We start from the raw sequence: 20,207 nt of genomic DNA, 5'->3' as shown, positions 1-20,207 counted from the left end.
GGGTTACAGAGAAATCGCATGAGTGTCTAGTTTTTCTGGTGGTGGCAAAAGTGAGTCCATTTACTGTAATAATAATCAGCAAAACAAACTCCAATGACAAAATGACATCAGCTTATATCTGTAACTTCGTGGAAGTAACTTGAAATGTGCTAAAAACTGAAAGTGGACACTCACCATTTAAACACTATTTCCCATAATGCACATCTGTCAAATATTATGGAAATTCCGGGTTACATGTGCTCGAGTTCCCCGCCTTTTCACAACTCGTAGGACGTTGCTTACACAACACACTGGATGTTTTGACAAATGTACTTGCTTTATTCGAGATGTATTCTTACTTGATTTGACAGAGAATGTAATTTGTAATTGTTGCAATAATTCGACATTGCAGCCATGTTGCTTCCGTCTGACATGGCGCGTCTCGTTTTAGGTAAGTCTGAACTGGGTCCTGTTTGTGTTGCTAGCTAACCTAACAACTGAAAGATGGCGAGCTATGGCAGTAGCTTGCTATCTGTAAGATCCTGCAAGGAGGGCTGCACTGTAGTAAGCACAAATCTAGATGATTTTGACAAGCTAAGCCTCCAATTCAGCTACTCTCTTGTACACTGTTTTTACAGGATACCTGCAACAAGAGGGACTGTGTAATACAAGTCAGGCATTCATTCGCGAAAGCCCCAATTTGAAGGAGTACGCAGAACACAGCTCAGATGATGGAACTATTCCTGCTTGTGTGTTTGTAAGTATGTTGTCAGTTCAGACTGCATATAGCTGTGTTCAACTCTGTCATTGTAATGACAATATCTAGCTACAGTAAGTTCTTTAGTGGATTACTTAGCTAGGTAGCTAATTCATGTGTACTCCCATTGCAGTCCCTCTTTGGAAAAAACCTGACAACCATTTTGAATGAATATGTTGCTGTCAAAGCTAAAGGTAAGCGTAACCTCTGACCTCTACCACTTTCAGTAAATGAGTACAGGACTTTCACGTGTATGTATTGTATTATTGGTTGTCACACCCCCCTGCTATTTCTGCTTAGAGACCAGTGAAGAGACTCAGATACCCATCATGATGACATCATTGTGGAAAAAGCTTGATTTCACACTCAATCAAATAAAGTAAGAAAAACTCGCCAACAGATTGCTATTTGATGGTGTCACTCAGTCATCGTGCACTTACTGACGTCTTCAATTCAACTTCTTTCTTTCCTTAGGTCTATGCAGAACTCCCCAGCTGTTAGCCAGAATCAAAGACGTAAGTGCTTTATTAAATATTCTTGAAATGTAAATGGTTATGATCTTAGTATGACGTCTGAACTTGGATTTCATTGTCTCTTTGTAATGTTGTGTGGCTCAAACAGTCAGGCAGAGCGCAGAACTCCATGGCTGTATGACAAGGGTCCCTAATTACATTCAGCCGTGGGCCGGTTTTTATTTCTTGAGCGGGGGGCGGACTTGGAACATAGTAAAGAATAATTTGGAGTGACTGTGGTTCCAGATTTTCTGGAATCAGACTTGCTGTTGCAAAAAATACAAAGATTTCTGCGCATGCAGGATCCACTAGCCTACCTCCTTTCAGTTGCTGCTCAGTCACTCATGACGCTGCCACTTGTTCACAAAACAGCAGTCAATAGCGATTTAATGCTCTTTTTCATGGTCATTGCAAACATTGACTAAACATCAGGCAGACTGCTGGCAATATGGCAGCATAACTATAAAGGTTACATCACACAAAAAGCTAATTGTTTGGTACACTGCAAATTGACCGTAAGAATCCTAAACCAGGTATTTGAGAGAAACTGAATTATTTTCAACCTTCATTACATTGGTATACGATCCAATATTCCTCCTTGTTTATGCGTGGGAATACACATTTCCTGGTGACTTTACAATCTTTTATGTCCAAGCAATTATATATTTTCTGCTCAGAAAACACGGTGGCCCGAATGAATTCACCCACTGGCCGCCTATTGGGGAACCCTGCTGTATGACTTGATTCATAAACCTATTTCCTCTGCAGTCCGCACACGTAATGGGATCGTGAACATGAGGGGGCGACAGAAAGCCTTGTCATCAATGCAGTCCCCCAGCTCTGGGTTTCTGTCATCGTCAGCCCCTCTTTTGGCCCAGGGCATTGCCAGCCCCCTCGACACCCCTCAGAGCATCTTGGGACACTCAACCCCAGTCTGCTACAGCTCCCAGCTGACCAGACCCTCCCCCATCTGCAGCACATCGCCCCAGATCCAAGATGCAGGACGTCTGCTCATCAATGTGAACCGTAAGTAAACACAAACACGTCCATGAGCAGCAGTGTACTGGGGAAGGTTGTTACAGTAGGTGTATGTCTATCACATCTCATTTTAAGCATCTATTACTGTAATAATTATGGACATTAATACCAACTTGTAGGAAAAGTTGTCAATGAAGCTTTATTGACAAATCAACACTTGTTTTTTTTTTATTACAGGAGAGTCACCTTTGCAAATAATGGTTCCAGACAACCGGTTAACGCCAGGACCATTATCCCCAGGGCGTCGGAAATGGTGAGATAGTCATTGTCATCCATTTGTAAGTTCTTAGAAGTTCTTCTTACCCATGTGTAGATTCTAGTGATGTAACGATTCAACTATACGCATTGGTCCATTATTAAAATGTTTAAAGATACAACTGCATCGGTCCGTGGACCCCAAATAAGCCAAATGTAGCATGCATCGGTCAGGAAGTTGATTTAAACATTACGAATTGGCGGTTCACAATTATGTTTTGTTGTTGCTCATATTACATTGTTTCTAACTTCGGGAAATACCTCATCTTTGTTGACAACAAATGCATCCTCTCCTTGTAGATCAATGACTCTCAACACAGTTACAGTGCCTTCAGAAAGTATTCAAACCCCTTGACTTATTCCACCTTTTGTTGTTACAGCCTGAATTCAAAATGGAAATAATTTGTCTCACCCATGAACACACAATGCCCCATAATGACAAAGTGAAAACATGTTTTAAAAAATGTTTGCAAATTTACTGAAAATGGAACACAGAGCTCATTTACATAAGTATTCACACCCCTGAGTCAATACTTTGTAGAAACACCTTTGGCGGCGATTACATTTTTGAGTTGTCTTGGGTAGGTCTGTATCAGCTTTGGACATCTGGATTGGGGGATTTTCTCCCATGCTTTCCTGCAGATTTTCTCAAGCTCTTAAGTTAGATGGGGCATGGTGGTAAACGGCAATCTTCAAGTCTTTCCACAGGTTTTCAATGGGATTCAAGTCTGGGCTTTGCAGGGCAACTCAAGGACTTTCACATTCTCGTTCTGAAGCCATTCCAGCGTTGCTTGGGGTCATTGTCCTGAACGTAAATCTTTGCCCTCAGTCTGAGGTAGAGTCTGCGTAGTTCCATATTTTATCCATTTCCCAATGATGGAGACCACTGTGCTCTTAAACTTTCAACATTCTTGAAATTGTTTTATACCCTTCCTCAGATATATAGTTTCTGCTCTGACATGGACTGTCAACTGTGGGACCTTATATAGAAAGGTCTTTCTTTCTAAATGCCCAAACAATTGAATTGTCCACAAGTGGACTCCAATCAAGTTGTAGTGACATCTCGAGGATGATCAAAGGAAATTGGATGCACCTCTGAGCTCAATTTGGAGTGTCATAGCAAAGGGATGTGAATGCTTATGTAAATGAGATGATTCTGTATTTCATTTTCAATAAATTAGAAAACATGTCTAAAAACATTTTTTCACTTTGTCATTATGGAATATTGTGTGTAGATGACTGATAGAAACATTTAATGTAATCTGTTTTTAATTCAGGCTGTAACGCAACAAAATGTTGAATAAGTCAAGGGGTATGACTATTTTGTGAAGGCACTATGACTGTGTTGTCAGTCATTGATCTACAAGCCATTTTGAATGCCGAACAACCCCCGGCAATATCAGTAGCCTAGTCAAACTGCGCACTGTGCCCAGCTTCGTGCACATCTGCACAGCACCTTCAGCATTCAAATCAAATTTATTTATATAGCCCTTCTTACATCAGCTGATATCTCAAAGTGCTGTACAGAAACCCAGCCTAAAACCCCAAACAGCAAGCAATGCAGGTGTAGAAGCACGGTGGCTAGGAAAAACTCCCTAGAAAGGCCAAAACCTAGAGAGGAACCAGGCTATGAGGGGTGGCCAGTCCTCTTCTGGCTGTGCCGGGTGGAGATTATAACAGCACATGGCCAAGATGTTCAAATGTTCATAAATGACCAGCATGGTCAAATAATAATAATCATAGTAGTTGTCGAGGGTGCAACAAGTCAGTAACACAAGAGTAAGTGTCAGTTGGCTTTTTCATAGCCGATCTTTGAGAGTATCTCTACCGCTCCTGCTGTCTCTAGAGAGTTGAAAACGGCAGGTCTGGGACAGGTAGCACGTCCGGTGAGCAGGTCAGGGTTCCAGCAGGTCAGGGTTCCAGCAGGTCTGGGACAGGTAGCACATCTGGTGAACAGGTCAGGGTTCCAGCAGGTCTGGGACAGGTAGCACATCTGGTGAACAGGTCAGGGTTCCATAGCTGCAGGCAGAACAGTTGGAACTGGAGCAGCAGCACGGCCAGGTGAACTGGGGACAGCAAGGAGTCATCGAGAGAATGAATTTAACTTCACACAGGACACTGGAAAAGACAAGAGAAATACTCCAGATGTGACAGACTGACCCTAGCCCCCCGACACATAAAATACTGGAGGCTGAGACAGGAGGGGTCAGGAGACACTGTGGATGGGGGGGTACTACAATGGCTTGCGTGATATTAGGCTTTATTGGTTGAGTGACAACCTATGTAATTTGCTAGGTTATTGTTTATTTGAATTGTTCAGGTTTACCATCAGCAATAGTTTGGGTAGTTTTGCTTCAAACAATCAGTATATATTGTCATAAAAAAAAGTAGTACAGTGACCCTGGAGCAAATTGTGGTCAACTGCCTTGTTGACCACAAATACCTGTCTGCTCAGGTATTCAAACCAGCAACCTTTTGGTTACTGGCCCAATGCTATAACCGCTAGGCTACCTGTCGCCCGATATACAGAGTAAAGTTGATCATTTCATGAGGACAGCAATCACTTTAGTGAGACGGAGTACATGGCCGCCGCGAAAGATCATTCAAAACCATTTGATTTTGAGATGGGGGGGGGGGGGTGAAATCCAAAGTTGTTGCTATATATTCATTGGCTATGTCATAGATAATTTGTAAATGATAAATATTGACACATTTCATTATTAAATTACAATTTAATTAGTGGGTGACGGTGACATAAACAGGCTACATTGCCCCCACCCAATCTGGTAGTGGGATGGTAGAAGCCTTTATGGTTCAGCTCAGGTGCCTACATAGTACATACACCATAGACATGCATAATTTACACACCACACACACTGAAGTCAGCTCAGAGAGACCCAGCTCATGAGCTCCCATCAGCAGCCGAATTTGAATATGTTTATGCAAGAAATGTTAGTGTATCTAATCGCAACGATTCATTCTCTAATCAAACCGAATTGCACCGACGTTTCTGACTAAAACTTATTGTTCCTGTAATGTTTTGAAGCCCATGTATCTAGATGCGTATTGAATCATCTTGAAAATGAAAGATGCCCATCCCCCTAGTAGATTGAGTTATGATGAGTAATCTTCCCAGTGACTCCCCCAGGAGGAGAGGTGGGGGCTTCAGTGGATCTGGTGGGACTGGAAGAACCAACATGGCGGCCAGTAGCCTGACAGCTGAGCCCCAGAGTGAAGAGACAGTCACAGAGAATTTCCCTGTGAGTACAAAACTAAGTTAATACTCTGTTTTTCTATAAATATGTTGCATTTAAAAACTCCTAACCTGTTGAATCATTGAATTGTTTATCTTTGCAGCAAATGGTGATACAAAATGCAAGAGAGAGGATTCTAAATGACAAGTCCTTACAAGAGAAGCTTGCTGAAAACATCAACAAAATTTTAGCAAGGTAATAATAAAAGTACATCTTCTTTTATAACATTTGAACAGTACTGACTTAATTACTTATTACATTTGGCTGTTGAGTAGATATTTCTTACCTGTACATGCATTTCTTTCTCTCTACTTGTAGTGATGGCAGTCCTCAGGCTTTAAAGGCCTCATGCAGCACCATGGAGCCTGACCAGTCCATAGATGAAATTCTGGGCCTGCAAGTAATGTCATGTTCTGACAAACTTGCTATTCCTAATTTACCCACTTGACCTCAGGGAACATTGTCAGTCTTTAGTGCATAGTGTGGATATGTGCTTTCTCCTGACATTTACTCTGTGCAGGGGGAAATCCATATGTCTAATGATGTTATACAAGACATCTTGGAGCAGACAGAGTCCGACCCAGCCTTCCAGGCTCTCTTTGACCTCTTTGATTACGGTAAACATTTTCAACTTTGCTGATTATTTAATCTAGATCATGTGCAGGATTTTGTTGCTCCTGACAATGCATGAAGTGGGCCTGTTGATTGTAATGTTTGACTAAGATTATATAAAATCACATTCTTCCACTAAATCTCTTCATTCTTTGTGTTAAGGCAAAAGCAAAACCAGTGAGGATACTGAACAAGGAGCTGGGAACGTGAGCAATACCACCACAGAGAATAGTGAGACTGAGACTAGATGTATTGATGGCTCTCCTGAGACTGGAGATTCAGGTATGGACAAAGTCCTCATGATCTGATGGAATCATACTAAACAATATTGCTGCTTCATCAGAAATCTCTTTCTGACAATGGGCTTTCTCTCTCATTTCTCAGGCACTGGGCCTGAAAATTCCACACAAGAAACAACAACAACAAGAGCAACAAAGACAAAGTCTAGTCAAGAGCCCAAGAGTAAGAAAACAAGGAAATCTGCACCTCCTGTTTCAAGCACTTCAAATGCAACTCCTGGACCCAGTACCAGAGGGTCGAGAAGGGGAGCTAGCGCAACAACTGCTGGACCCAGTACCAGAGGGTCGAGAAGGGGAGCTAGCACAACAACTCCTGGACCCAGTACCAGAGGGTCGAGAAGGGGAGCTAGCACAACAACTCCTGGACCCAGTACCAGAGGGTCGAGAAGGGGAGCTAGCTCAACTCAGCCGTCAGCACATATCAATAAACTTACTGTTGCTGCCTTTTCTGCCGCCAAGGACTCTGATACTGTTGACTCCGGCTCCATCTTTGATCAGGATGGATCAGGCGTGGATATAGATGAACCTCTGGATACTCCTCCCCTTCACAGTATAGCTCTCCCAGATCTCTTTGAGCCGGTCAGACAGGAGAGTGGAACAAATAATCCGGTGTCGGCATGCAATGCAGCTTCATCTGAAACCAGTATGGTCTCTGCTGTCAAAAACATATTGGCCAATGAGAACCCCGCGGAGGTTGATGATGGACAAGTAATGGATAACCAAGCATCACTTCTTAACTCTTCACCTGCCCTGTCCAATTCCATGCCAGCGCTGGATCAGTCAAACAAGGCTCCCATACAGGCCTCTAATCTGTCTCACAGGAATATGACCCCTCCCAGCAGTGTAGAAATATCCCAACCTCTACCACAGACCATACCCTCTATGGCTGTCCCATCAACAGTTAAAACATCAACCACTCCTGCTGCCCCAACCTTCATCCCAAATCCCAACCCCACAGACAAGGAAGTTGACCCCAGTAAGATTGTAGCCTTGAAGATTATCATCAGTGATGAGCAAGGGGAGCCCTCCTGTGACTCAGCCCTGAACCAGGCTGTGTCCAGCATCACTGGGGACAGGATCCCCACCATCTTCCTCTCCTCCCCCACCAAGTCACCTGCTAAGGCCCCGGCCCTCAGTGGCGCCCCCATGGCTCAGGAGGAGACGGTGCAGGCGGTGACCAGTTTACAGAGGACAGAAGTTCTCCAGCCAGCAGAGACTAATCCTCTTAGTGAGAAAGCAGGGGAGGTGGCAGCATTGGCAGGGACGTCATCTGCGTTGACACAACCAGGCTACTACATTCAGCTGCCCTTTGATTCAGCTACATCCACCAACAGCTACATCTTAGTGTCAGACACAACAGCCACAAACCACCAATCCAACAAGGTGACGTTACCCAGTGGCGCCCCACAGGTACCGACTGTACCCCCGACCTCATATGCTCTGACCACTCCACCCCGCTATTCCCCTGGTAAGACAGAGTTTAAATACTTAAAGATGCACTATGTAAAAATTCTAATAGTTCGCCTAATTTCAGTTTGTGACAAAACAAGCAAGTATAGTGTAGAGAATCATTATACCATCTAAACTGCTGTGAAGTATATTTTCCATAACTAAAAATATTGTATTTTCAGCTGTTGGAAGCTTGTGTACAAAACCGAAAGTAAGACTCAAACTTAACTTAAGAACGGGAAGCATAGAAATAGTGCACATAAAACTGATCTATCGCTTCTTAGACTTGCATTCAATCAGATTGACAGATCTATAACACACATTTCTATGTGAATTTGGTTGGGTCACCCAGAAAGTTAAATATTGCAGATTTAATATTTTGCACTTCATAAAGCTATAGGTAATTTCCATGTAAAAGGACCAATGAGCACCAACATATGAAGTTCATAGGAGCATGTCAAATTGTGTGTCAATTTTCTGACCATTTTCCATCCTAAAAATTAGGAATAAGCAAATGCTTTGATTTCTGGTCAAACAGATATAAAAGGAGTCTTAGCAAAATAATAAGTATTAGAAATACATCAAAACACAATGTTAAAGAAATGACCCCTGCCAACTTATATCAACACTTGTATGTAGTTTTGGAGAAATTGTTCTGCTTTCTGTAAATTTAAGAAACATGTCCTAGTGCCTTGGAATTTCATTACCAAAAACCCACGTCTAAGATCTTTTCTAGTTTATCTTCCTCATGAAGAGGGAGGATCATGGATGTAGACCTATCAATTAGTTACAGTGCTTTTACTGATATCAATTGTGTTCATGAATTAAGTGATTAAAACTTGACTTTCTGAGAAATCGGTAACGGAATTTCTGCTATTGAATTGGTTATGTCAGGTTCTAATTTTCAGAGAAACTCTATGGACACTATGAAAGCTTAACCAAGTTTATTCTTCCAAGAGGATCAATACAGCTGCATTAGACAAACATTTTCACACAAGCATTGATATTTAACCCTTCCTCCCAGGCTGAGTCTCCTCCTACACATCTGAACAAACATTGTATCTTTACTGCTAGGCAGGACACTAAGTGATACGGGCCATAAACTTTTCATTCTACCTTGCGTGACCTGACCTCGACCCCCCCCCCCCATCACTAATCCATGGCTCTCTCCCCTTATCAATGCCTGCCACGTGATCGCTTTCCCTGCATTCAGTACAGTCCAAGCTTAATTGCACACACTATATACCTTCCTCCCACAGATAACCATTAACTTCTGGTGTAGACCCTCTAACCCTAAGCATGCAGTATTTCAATAGGATACCTGATATAATGTAAACGTTATACATTACCCTCTCTCCCTCAGTGACATGAATAAGTATATTTCATTCTCAGAACCCAACCGCTACAATGACAAATCATAGTAGTCACAAACCACAGTTTGGTTCACAAGTTTGAACAGTACAGTAGAGCACAGTAAGGAAAAGTAGAGTATAGTGCTGTACTGTTCTGTGCTTTGATGTCCAAACTGGAGAAACATAGACGTCTATTATTGGTTAAGATTTGGACCGGACCAACCAAATTTGTTCTTGTTTGTGGACAGAGCTCATTAAAATAATAGCCAGTGTGGAGAACAATACCCAAATATGCAAAGGAGGATATGGCATTACACCTTTGTACCTATTTAGGATACATCACCATGAAGGAAATTATATTCATAATTATGCAGTTCTGTGTAGTACAGATCAGGGATCCATGATGAAATTCCGTTACCGCAATTATGTTAACGGGGGTAAATCCACTTCATTTACTGTAGTTCAATAACCAAAATATATTTCAAAAATTCAATGTGTCATTACATAGTTGACACATCATTCTTTCTGCAGTCATAGTTAAATCTTCATATATTTAAAACATGGACACACATACTTTTTTTTTTACCAGAAATTCTGTTACCAAACTTTGCTTCTGCCCAGTTCTAGTAAATGTTATTTTTTTTATTCTGTGTAAATTGTTAAAAGTATTACTTGTGCATAAAGTTGTATGGTTTGTTAAATGTTGAAATCAATAGCTTTTGTTTGGCATACTTTAAGTCTTAACGCAACTCCCTTACTGTGGATTTACCCATTTAGTCATCACTCACTTAATTTGCCATGCTGTTTTGCTGGAGGGAAATGTCTTACCAGTTATATCCTTCCAGGATCTAGACTCATCATATCTTCACCAGTTCAGCCCATGATGCAACACATGGTGGTTCCTGTATCTGTTGTTGGGCAGAATAATGCAGGACAGTTCTCAATAGTTCCTAATCAGGTAAGCACTCCTTTTTATTGTATAAATAAAAAAATTGAAAATAAACTGTTTTACATATTTGCATTTAATCCCTTTTCTTTAACTGATAGGCTACCTTAGCTACAGTAACATGTACATCTAGTGATCATTTGTCTGTTACAGTTGATAGCCATGCCTAGCCCTGTTTCAGCAAAGCAGCCAGCAGCAGTGAAAACCAAGCCTAAACTGGCACCCAAGGACACCACAGTCTCAGGTAAGGATTAGTGTTCAGTTATATATAATGTCATTGTCTGTTTACTGTTATTTTGTTCACAAATGTTGTTGCTTGCGTGTGCATTTCAGAAAAAATGGGAGCTTCTGGATCGAATATGATTACAAAGCAGGTTCAGGGGCAATCCTCTGAAAGCACAGGGCAGCAGAAGGTAGCAGTTGGCTCTAGCCCCAGCCATAGAAGGATGCTTTGCTTTGATGGGTCTGCTAGTAAAACTTCCACTCAGACCAGAAAAACTGCTTTCTCCTCCAAAGCTCCAGCAACAGCTACTCCTGTATCACCTTCTGTCCAACAGCTGGAGAAAAAGAGAACTAAATCTGCCTCAGCAAATTCTGCTATCTTGGGTAGCAGCAGGCCGAAAAGGAGAATAGAGACTGTAAGATGCACGGACAACACTCAAACATCATGGACCGGAACAGAGACCGAGAAATCCTTCACTCACCAAAATCAGAAAGAAGCTGTGAAAAAGACACCTTCAAAGAGGGACGCAGATCAAAATGCTAGAGGTCAAACTGCAAGTACCAGTAGATTTCAGAGTGCTGGTAGCAGTAAGACTGATGCCTCACAGTCAGAGTCCAGAAAGGGATCACAATCAGCAGACCAGAAGGATGATGGTGGAACAGAACCTAAGGATGCCCAGAGCTCCAGGTCTTCTTCCTCTGATCACAGACTGAGATCAGGGAGCAGGAAAGAAAAGGAGGACCCAAGTAGACAAGAGTCTACTGAGAAATCTCCTGCCAAGGAGTGGGAGGGACAGACTGAGAAAATTACATCTTCTCAGGACCCCCCTCATGTCACTGCCAATAAGGAGAATGAGCTGGAGGGAGGCAGGCGAGAGCAGCAGCCCACACCAGCACCAAGAGAGTTCAGCCAGGCCCCAGTGGGCTCACAAACCCCTGTCCCCCAGGCTAGCTCCAGCAAAACCCCCTCCAAGACCAGCCCGCTGACCAAGCAGGCGGCCGAAATGCTCCACGACATCCAGGGTCTAAACCCTCCCTCCACCCATTCTAAGAGGCCAGGCATGGGCTGTCCGGACCTGCCTCTTCCTCTGACCCCTGGCCGTCTCCAGGAAACTCTAGACTGCCCAAGGACCCCTGCACGTCAGAGGCTAGGCAGGGATGGAGAGGGCACCCCCAGGCCCCTGGTCCCTCCTGCCACCCCGGACCTTCCCTCCTGCAGCCCAGCCAGTGAGGCAGGGAGTGAAAACAGCATCAACATGGCGGCCCACACACTGATGATCCTATCCCGAGCTGCCATCGCCAGGACAGGCACCCCACTGAAAGACAGCCTGCGCCAGGAGGGGGCTGGAACAGTGGCCACTGTAGCCGCCAAGAGCAATAAGCGCAAGCAGCCCGAGCCCCTGGCCAGCCCGCCAGCAAAGAAAGATCTCTCAGGTTCATCTGGGAGTAAGAAGAAAGCAAAGGTGTGCAAAACATACAGAATTTTCTATTCAAGCTGTGTATCCTAATTTTTCCTAAGGTTAAAAATGGAATGTAATCGCATCAACCCAATCATAGATATTTGACAATGACCGTGAATTAAATGTAAATTCAGTTTTCTTTTTGCTTGTATAGTGAGAAAGCACATTAAAATGACTGTCTCTATTTCCCCTCAGAAACAGCAGAAACTAATGGATTCCTTCCCTGATGACTTGGATGTGGATAAGTTCCTGTCTTCACTGCATTATGATGAGTGATGGGTTGAGTTATAGCAGTTTGACAGTGAGATGGGAATCTCCCAAACACTACCTACCTACTCTCCAGGAATAGAACAAGCCATGATTTAGTGTCACAGTGCCTATGGTTAACCCATCATGCCTTTTAGGATTTAGGCACCTGTGGTCTAGTGGAGCATGTCCTCAGATTACATTTTTTCTTTATACTGTTTGCTTGTAGGGTGTGTCCCATACCCTTGGACTTAACTAATTATACATGTGACGTATGAACTGTATAGTAATTATTGTAGAAATGCCAGATAGAGAGCACTTTGATTCCATGCAAGGACTATAATGTTAAGAATGGTTTCCCAATCTTGTATCAATAATTTCAAGAAAACAACCCTTTCCTTGGTCAATGTTTGACTGTGTCTAAACTTTAAATGATCTACCTTACACACTATGGCTGCATTTAGACAGGCGGCCCAATTCTGATCTTTATTTCACTAATTGGTCTTTTCACCAATCACATCAGATCTTTTCATATTAGCCCTTTTTCAGAGCTGATCTGATGGGTCAAAAGACCAATTTGTGGGGGGAAAAAACATCAGAATTGGGCAGAATGTGTACATGCAGCCTAAACGCAGACTTTGTTGTGTGTGTGTGTAAAGTATGTTTCTGCAGATGTTTTCTTCACTAGTGATTTTTATATTAAAGTAAAATTAAGAATCTTAAGTAATCATGATCTTTTTCTAGAAACATTTAGTTCCATTCAATATCGTCTCTGCAGGTAAAAACTGACCTGTTTTCTGTCCAAAGCAAAGCATCACGATCAGAATAGTCTAACACTATAACCAAGTTAATATTGCACTATTTTATTCCCTTGAATAAATGACTACTATATAGTAGGCTTACAGTTGAAGTCGGAAGTTTACATACACTTAGGTTGGAGTCATTAAAACTCGTTTTTCAACCACTCCATCAATTTCTTGTTAACAAACTATAGTATTGGCAAGTCTGTTAGGACATCTACTTAGTGGATGACACAAGTCATTTTTCCAACAATTGTTTAGACAGATTATTTCACTTACAGTGAATTGTATCACCAGTGGGTCAGAAGTTTACATACACTAAGTTGACTGTGCCTTTAATCAGCTTGGAAAATTCCAGAAAATGACGTCATGGCTTTAGAAGCTTCTGATAGGCTAATTGACATCATTTGAGTCAATTGGATGTGTACCTGTGGATGTATTTCAAGGCCTACCTTCAAACTCAATGCCTCTGCCCCCCCAAAATGATATTGTGGTATTTGTTTCATTAGTCCATTGATATAGTCCTACAATGTTTTGAATGTCAGAAATCAAGTTAAGGTATGTAACTTTCAAAATATAGAAATCTGATCTGTATGATGCGGCAAGGTAAGCAACTCCAGTGTATATTTGGCCTTGTGTTTTCGGTTGTTATCCTGCTGAAAGGTGAATGTCTCCCAGTGTCTGTTGGAAAGTAGACTGAACCAGGTTTCCCTCAAGGATTTTGCATGTGCTTAGCTCTATTCAGTTTCTTTTCACCCCCCAAAAAACAACCCTGTCCTTGCAGATGAAGCAAAACCATAACATGATGTACCACCACCATGCTTGATAAGATGAAGTGTTACTCTGTGATGTGTTGGATTTGCCCCAAACAACACTTTGTATTCAGGACATAAAGTTGATTTATTTGCCACATTTTTGTAGTTTTACTTTAGTGACTTATTGGAATATTTTGTATTCTGTACAGGCTTCCTTATTTTCACTCGGTCATTTAGGTTAGTATTGTACAGTAACTACAATGCTTTTGATCATCCTCAGTTTTCTATCACAGCCATTGAACTCTGTAACTGTTTTAAAGTCACCATTGGCCTCATGGTGAAATCCCTGAGCGGTTTCTATCCTCTCCAGCAACTGAGTTAGGAAGGATGCCTGTATCTTTGTAGTGACTGGGTGTATTGATACACCATCCTAAGTGTAATTAATAACTTCACCATGCTCAAACGGATATTCAATGTCTGCTTTTTTAAAATGTATTATTTTACCCATCTACCAATATGTGCCCTTCTTTGTGAGGCATTGGAAAACCTCCCTGGTCGAATCTGTTTGAAATTCACTGCTCGACTGAGGGACCTTACAATTATCTGTATGTGTGGGGTACAGAGGCAGTTATTCAAAAATCATGTTTAACTAATTGCACACAGTGAGCATGCAACTTAAGCACATTTTTACACTTAAACTTATTTAGGATTGCCATAAAGTGGTTGAATACATTTTTTTATTCACTTGTAAAAATGTCTAAACATAATTCCACTTTGACAGTATCGGGTATTGTGTGTAAGCCAGTGACACAATCTCAATTTAATCAATTTCAAATTCAGGCTCTAACACAGCAAAATGTGAAAAAGTCAAGGGGTGTGAATACCCTGAAGGCACTGGGATAAAGTGACTAGGCAACAGGATAGATGATAAACTGTACCAGCACTGTATGTACATATAGATAGGGATAAAGTGACTAAGCAATAGGATAGATGATAAACCGTACCAGCACTGTATGTGAAGAGTCAGCGCAAAAAGGGTCAATGCAGATAGTATGGGTAGCTACACTATATATATATATATATATATATATACAAAAGTATGTTGACACCCCTTTAAATGATTGGATTCTGGTATTTCAGCCACACCCATTGCTGACAGGTGTATAAAATCAAGCGCACAGCCATGCAATCTCCATGGACAAACATTGGCAGTAGAATTACCTTACTTGAGCTCAGTGCTTTTCAACGTGGCACCGTCATAGGATGCCACCTTTCCAACAAATCAGTTGGTCAATTTTTGCCCTGCTAGAGCTGCCCCGGTCAACTGTAAGTGCTGTTATTGTGAAGTGGAAACTTCTAGGAGCAATAACCGCTCAGTTGGGAAGTGGTAGACCACACAAACTCACAGAATGGGCCCGCAGAGTGCTGTAGCATGTAAAAATTGTCTGTCTTTGATTGCCAAACTCACTACTGAGTTCCAAACTGCCTCTGGAAGCAACATCAGCACAATAACTGTTGTTTGGGAACTTCATGAAATGGGTTTCCATGGCCGAGCAGCCACACACACGCCTAAGATCACCATGCGCAATGTCAAGCGTCGGCTGAAGTGGTGTAAAACTCACCGCCACTGGACGATGGAGCAGTGAAAACGCATTCTCTGGAGTGATAAATCACGCTTCACCATCTGGCGGTCCAACGGACAAATCTGGGTTTGGTGGATGCCAGGAGAACGCTACCTGCCCCAATGCATAGTGCCAACTGTAAACTTTGGTGGTGGAGGTATAATGGTCTGGGGATGTTTTTCATGGTTCGGGCTAGGCCCCTTAGTTCCAGTGAAGGGAAATCTTAACGTTACAGCACACTGACATTCTAGACGATTCTGTGCTTCCAACTTTGTGGCAACAGTTTGGGGAAGGCCCTTTCCTGTTTCAGCATGGCAATGCCCCTGTGCACAAAGTGAGGCCCATACAGAAATGGTTTGTCAAGATCTGTGTGACCAACTCCATATTAATACCCATGATTTTGGAATGAGATGTTCAACAAGCAGGTGTCCACATACTTTTGGTCATGTATTTGGATAACTACTTAGCAGTCTTATGGCTTGGGGGTAGAAGCTGTTCAGGGCCCTGTTGGTTACAGACTTGGCGCATCGGTACCAATTACCGTGCAGTAGAGAGAACGGAATTGGGTGGCTGAAGTCTTGACAATTCTAAATACGTCCTCTGAGCATGTGCAGACCAGCTGGCTGGAGTGTTTACAGACATATTCAATCTCTCCCTATCCCGATATGTTGTCCCTACTTGCTTAAAAGGTGTTCACCCTTGTTCCCATACCCAAGAAAGTGAAGGTAACTAACCTAAATGACTATCTCCCTGTACCACTCATTTCTGTCATCATGAAGTGCTTTGAGAGGCTCGTTAAGAATCATATCACCTCCACCTTAGCCGACAGCCTAGACCCACTACAATTTGCACACCGCCCCAACAGATCCACAGACAAAACAATCGCCATTGCACTGCATTCTGCCCTATCCCACCTGGTTCATTGACTACAGCTCAGCCTTCAACACCATAGTGCCCTCCAAGCTCATCAGTACGCTCAGGGCCTTGGGTCTGAACCCCTCCCTGTGCAACTGGGTCTTAGACTTGCTGATGGGCCGACCGCAGGTGGTGAAGGTAGGCAACTACACCACCATGTGTGTCTGAAAGTACGTTTCTGTGGGGGCCCCACAGGGGTGTTTGCTTAGCCCACGCTCGTCTACAACTCAATCAGGTTTGCTGACAACAACAATGGTAGGCCTGATTACCAACAGAGACAGCCTACAGGGAGAAGGTGAGAACACTGGCCGAGTGGTGCCAGGACCTGATCGTGGACTACAGGAGACCGCAGAGCGAGCACACCCCCATCCACATTGAAGGGGCCGCAGCGGAGAGGGTCAAAAGCTTCAAGATCCTCGGTGTGCACTTCGCTGAGGACCTGAAATGGTCCCTCCACACCAACCGTGTGGTGAAGGTGCAACAGCGCCTCTTCGACCACAGGAGGCTGAAGAAATTCGTCTTTTCCCCTAAGACCCTCAAACTTCTACAGTTGCACCAGAGAGCATTCTGTCAGACTGCAACACCATCGCCCGCAACTGCAGGGCTCTCCAGAAGGTGGTGCGGTCAGCCCAACGCATCATTGGGGGCACACCTGCTCTCCAGGACATCTATAGCACCCAGTGTCACAGGTAGGCCAATAAGATTATCAGGGATCTCAGCCAGCTAGAAGGTGGAGACACTATAGGTGCATCAAAGCTGTGACAAAGAGACAGACGTTTATCAATCTCCAGGCCATCAGACTGTTAAAACAGTCATGACTAGCCAGCCTCTGCACAGGACCCTTCCCTGAACCTTAGGCACTGTCACTAGTCGGCTACCACCGGGTACTCTACCTAGCCTGGGCAGCCGCTAGTTGGCGCTAAGGATCTCCACTATCATCTGGGCTTGATGTGGCCAGCCGGTAATACACTTGTGCCCCCTGGCTCCCGGTTTGTACATTAAACATTTTCACCCTTACAAAAAAAGATTGCACTTTTGAAACTGCAGTAAAAGTGCAGTAACTGCTGTCGACAGTTGTTTTGGACGCTGTAATTGCAGAATAACTGCAGTGAACTGCACTCTAATTGCAGTGTACCGCAGTTATACTGCACTCTGACTGCAATCTATTTCATAAAGTGTAGGCATAGGCCTACACACTTGTGATTTGAAACAATCCACAGCTATAATGATCCTCTATGGCTAAGTCATGCTCACTAGTGAAGTATTTTGAATGATTTTATTTAGACAGGAGTAATATCATTTTGGCACAACAAATTTAATTAGCATCCTAAAAGCCAATTTTTGCTTGATCTGAAAATGTGGTTGGAGGCTCCTTATGGAGGGTGTGACGCAGTTGCGGAGCCTCTGGAGACATGCAGAGGCCAACTTGAGCTCCCTACCGCATCCCTGTGCGCCTCCCAAATGTTGTAACAATGCGAAGGTCTCCATATAGCTCCGCATTGACATGATTGGGTGAGGACGGGAGGTCCTGTATAAACACAAACTCACTCCTTTCAAAACGGCTCTGCTCAACAGCTCTGCACTGCCCCGTAAAGCACCTAAAGTATGAATGCACTGACTTCTGCAGAGGCCGCTGCATGGCCAATGCAGATGTCGGATTGACCATGCTGCGCCTTTATTAGTGCCAACCTTCCTTTCCAATTCACAAGAGGATAAAACCAGAGATCTGTATATAATGACGAGATTCTCATGTCTTCACCATAACAATGGGAGTCTTCGTCCCAAAAGCTGGAAGGCAGTCGATAAGATTAAGTCTGCATATTATGCCCATAGAAACGCATTGGGCTAAAAGGCGCTGCATGGTCAATCCGAGTCTGCAAGTCAGGGCATCATACTTCTTGCGAAGGATGTTGTGAATGAAGTTGGTGTTTATACAGGACCTCCCGCCCTCACCTACTGTCAACCAATCATGTCAATGCGGACCTATAGGGAGCTCTGTGCATTGTTACAAACTTTTAAAGGCGCACAGGGTGCAGTAGAGGTCCATTTGGTCTCTGCGTGCCTCAGAAGGCTCCCCAATTGCGTCACACCATCCATACGGCGCCGCTGACCACATTTTGGGATCAAGCATAAATTGTCTCTTATTCTGGACAGATTTTGGCGAGTGAGCCCTCTCACTTCGCATTTTCCTCTCTGCTGAAACTAAATCACTGGAGCAAGCATCCAAGTGAGCAAAACAGTGCCCCTCTATATGTAGCCCATGTATCTGAAGCTGTCTGGCCAGAAATAGTATGACATGCAATACTCCTTTGGTGCAGACAGCACCAGATGCATGGTCTACACGTACTGAGACAGAGGGGCACCGTTTCGCAAGCTTGGGTGCCTGAACATTGAGTCTTTCTGTCGGTGCGCGTCTCGGTAAAATACATTATTAATATTTCTGTATTTTATTTGTACGGGAAAGGTTACGGTAGACCGGGCCAGGCCCCTAAGGCCGGCCCATAACGCCAGACCTGGGGGGGGAAAGAAGCAATACTGTCTACCAGACTTTATGCATAACTAATATGATCTGCCTGGAATGTCTTAAAATCCATGCCTTTTAAGATGCGTTTTCAGAGTTTCCTTTAAAGAAAATCTCTTCCCACACTTGGACCACTGGTGAGGTTTCTCACCAGTGTGAATTAACATGTCTTTTATGTTCCCTGAGAATGACAATGTTTTGTGCACAGGGTGCAGGGGTATGGACACTCGCCTGTGTGAAATCGTTGTACAGGAATCTGAACATGGCATGCTGCTTTGAAACCCCTTCCACAACGTTCACAGGTGTAGGGGCATTCTCCTGTGTGTGTGATCATGTGTGCAGCATTAGTTCTCCTGAGCTAAGGAATGCCTTACCACAGATGCTACACAACTTGTTTTTCTCCCCTGAATGCAGCCGCATGTGTCTAGCTAGATTTGACAGATGTCTTACCACAAATGGTGCAAGAGTAGGGACTCTCCACAGTGTGTGTGTGTACATGCATTTTGAGTGAATATGCACATATCACAGTGAGAGCATTTGAATGGTCTTTCCACTGTGTGAGCTCGCTGATGTATTTTGAGATCTATTCTGGTCGAATCTTCTCTCACACTGGTTACAACAGAATGGAAATGTGTGAATTCTTATGTTTTTCCATACGAGTTGAGGTTTTGGTAAACATTCCCACAATGAGGGCAACTTAGAGTCATGTTATCGGGTCTATAGGGGATCATTTTTGTGCTTGAGGGAAAGTTTTCCGTCCTAGATTCTTCAGAGTGTTGAGACTTCCGTTCATCCCCTTGGTGCCTAGTGCTGATGTGCTGGTGAAGTAGTTTTGTGCTGCGTGTGGGACGGGAATTATCATTCCCAGGTTCTTTAGAGTTGAGACGCTTCCAGTTCTTCCTTTGATGCCTAGTGCTGGGGGAGTTTTGTGCTGCTTGAGGAAAGGTGCTTTCAGTCCTAGATTCTTTAGAGTGTAGAAGCTTCCTGTCCTCACCTCCATACCTAATCCTGATGTGCTGGTGGAGTTTTGCCATAATATGAGGGAATGTGCAGAGGGAGCAGGCAAGGACCTGGGATGCCATGTCACTATTCAAACCTGCAATGCCAAAATTAGGAGGACAGATTGCTTAAGAAGTCCAGATGAATGAATTATCATTCGAGAAAGCAATTTTGATTAACACTACATTTAACAACTTGCTGATTACAGGTATTT

At 43.3% G+C, this 20,207-nt stretch overlaps 1 protein-coding gene and 1 long non-coding RNA gene across 4 annotated transcripts in view; one reads left to right on the top strand and one right to left on the bottom strand.

The window, feature by feature from the left end:
* Window positions 1-213: 213 nt before the first annotated feature.
* On the top strand, window positions 214-13,104 carry npat (nuclear protein, ataxia-telangiectasia locus). Of its 2 annotated transcripts, none has more exons than XM_014214785.2 (17): window positions 214-430; window positions 618-736; window positions 870-930; window positions 1,037-1,115; window positions 1,211-1,251; window positions 2,017-2,274; window positions 2,464-2,539; window positions 5,690-5,801; window positions 5,899-5,990; window positions 6,114-6,195; window positions 6,316-6,412; window positions 6,570-6,689; window positions 6,792-8,174; window positions 10,353-10,465; window positions 10,607-10,697; window positions 10,787-12,138; window positions 12,331-13,104. In XM_014214785.2, exons 1-17 carry the CDS (start codon window positions 394-396, stop codon window positions 12,409-12,411), a joined length of 4,194 nt encoding a protein of 1,397 aa, XP_014070260.1. In that variant the 5' UTR covers window positions 214-393; the 3' UTR covers window positions 12,412-13,104. The 2 variants fall into 2 exon arrangements, with proteins under 2 accessions (XP_014070260.1, XP_014070259.1); XM_014214784.2 differs by having other exon boundaries at window positions 5,678-5,801.
* A 2,862-nt stretch (window positions 13,105-15,966) lies between these two features.
* LOC106612998 (uncharacterized) overlaps window positions 15,967-20,207 on the bottom strand; it is a 13,202-nt gene continuing 8,961 nt past the window's right edge. For both annotated transcript variants that reach the window (XR_006771183.1, XR_001330403.2), the window contains one exon: window positions 15,967-20,090. This is a non-coding gene — a long non-coding RNA (uncharacterized lncRNA). The remainder of the gene's footprint in view (window positions 20,091-20,207) is intronic.

Source organism: Salmo salar, chromosome ssa09 (genome assembly GCF_905237065.1).
Source record: "Salmo salar chromosome ssa09, Ssal_v3.1, whole genome shotgun sequence".
Classification (NCBI taxonomy): Eukaryota; Metazoa; Chordata; class Actinopteri; order Salmoniformes; family Salmonidae; genus Salmo; species Salmo salar.
This window is presented reverse-complemented; position numbering and strand designations above follow the sequence as displayed.

Bases quoted from the DNA above. Each gene is read 5' to 3' on its own strand.
- npat (XM_014214784.2), top strand. From the start codon at position 394: ATGTTGCTTCCGTCTGACATGGCGCGTCTCGTTTTAG. The intron at 1,252-2,016 runs GTAAGTGCTTTA...TTTCCTCTGCAG, and splicing joins TGTTAGCCAGAATCAAAGAC to TCCGCACACGTAATGGGATC. The intron at 5,802-5,898 runs GTGAGTACAAAA...TTATCTTTGCAG, and splicing joins CAGTCACAGAGAATTTCCCT to CAAATGGTGATACAAAATGC.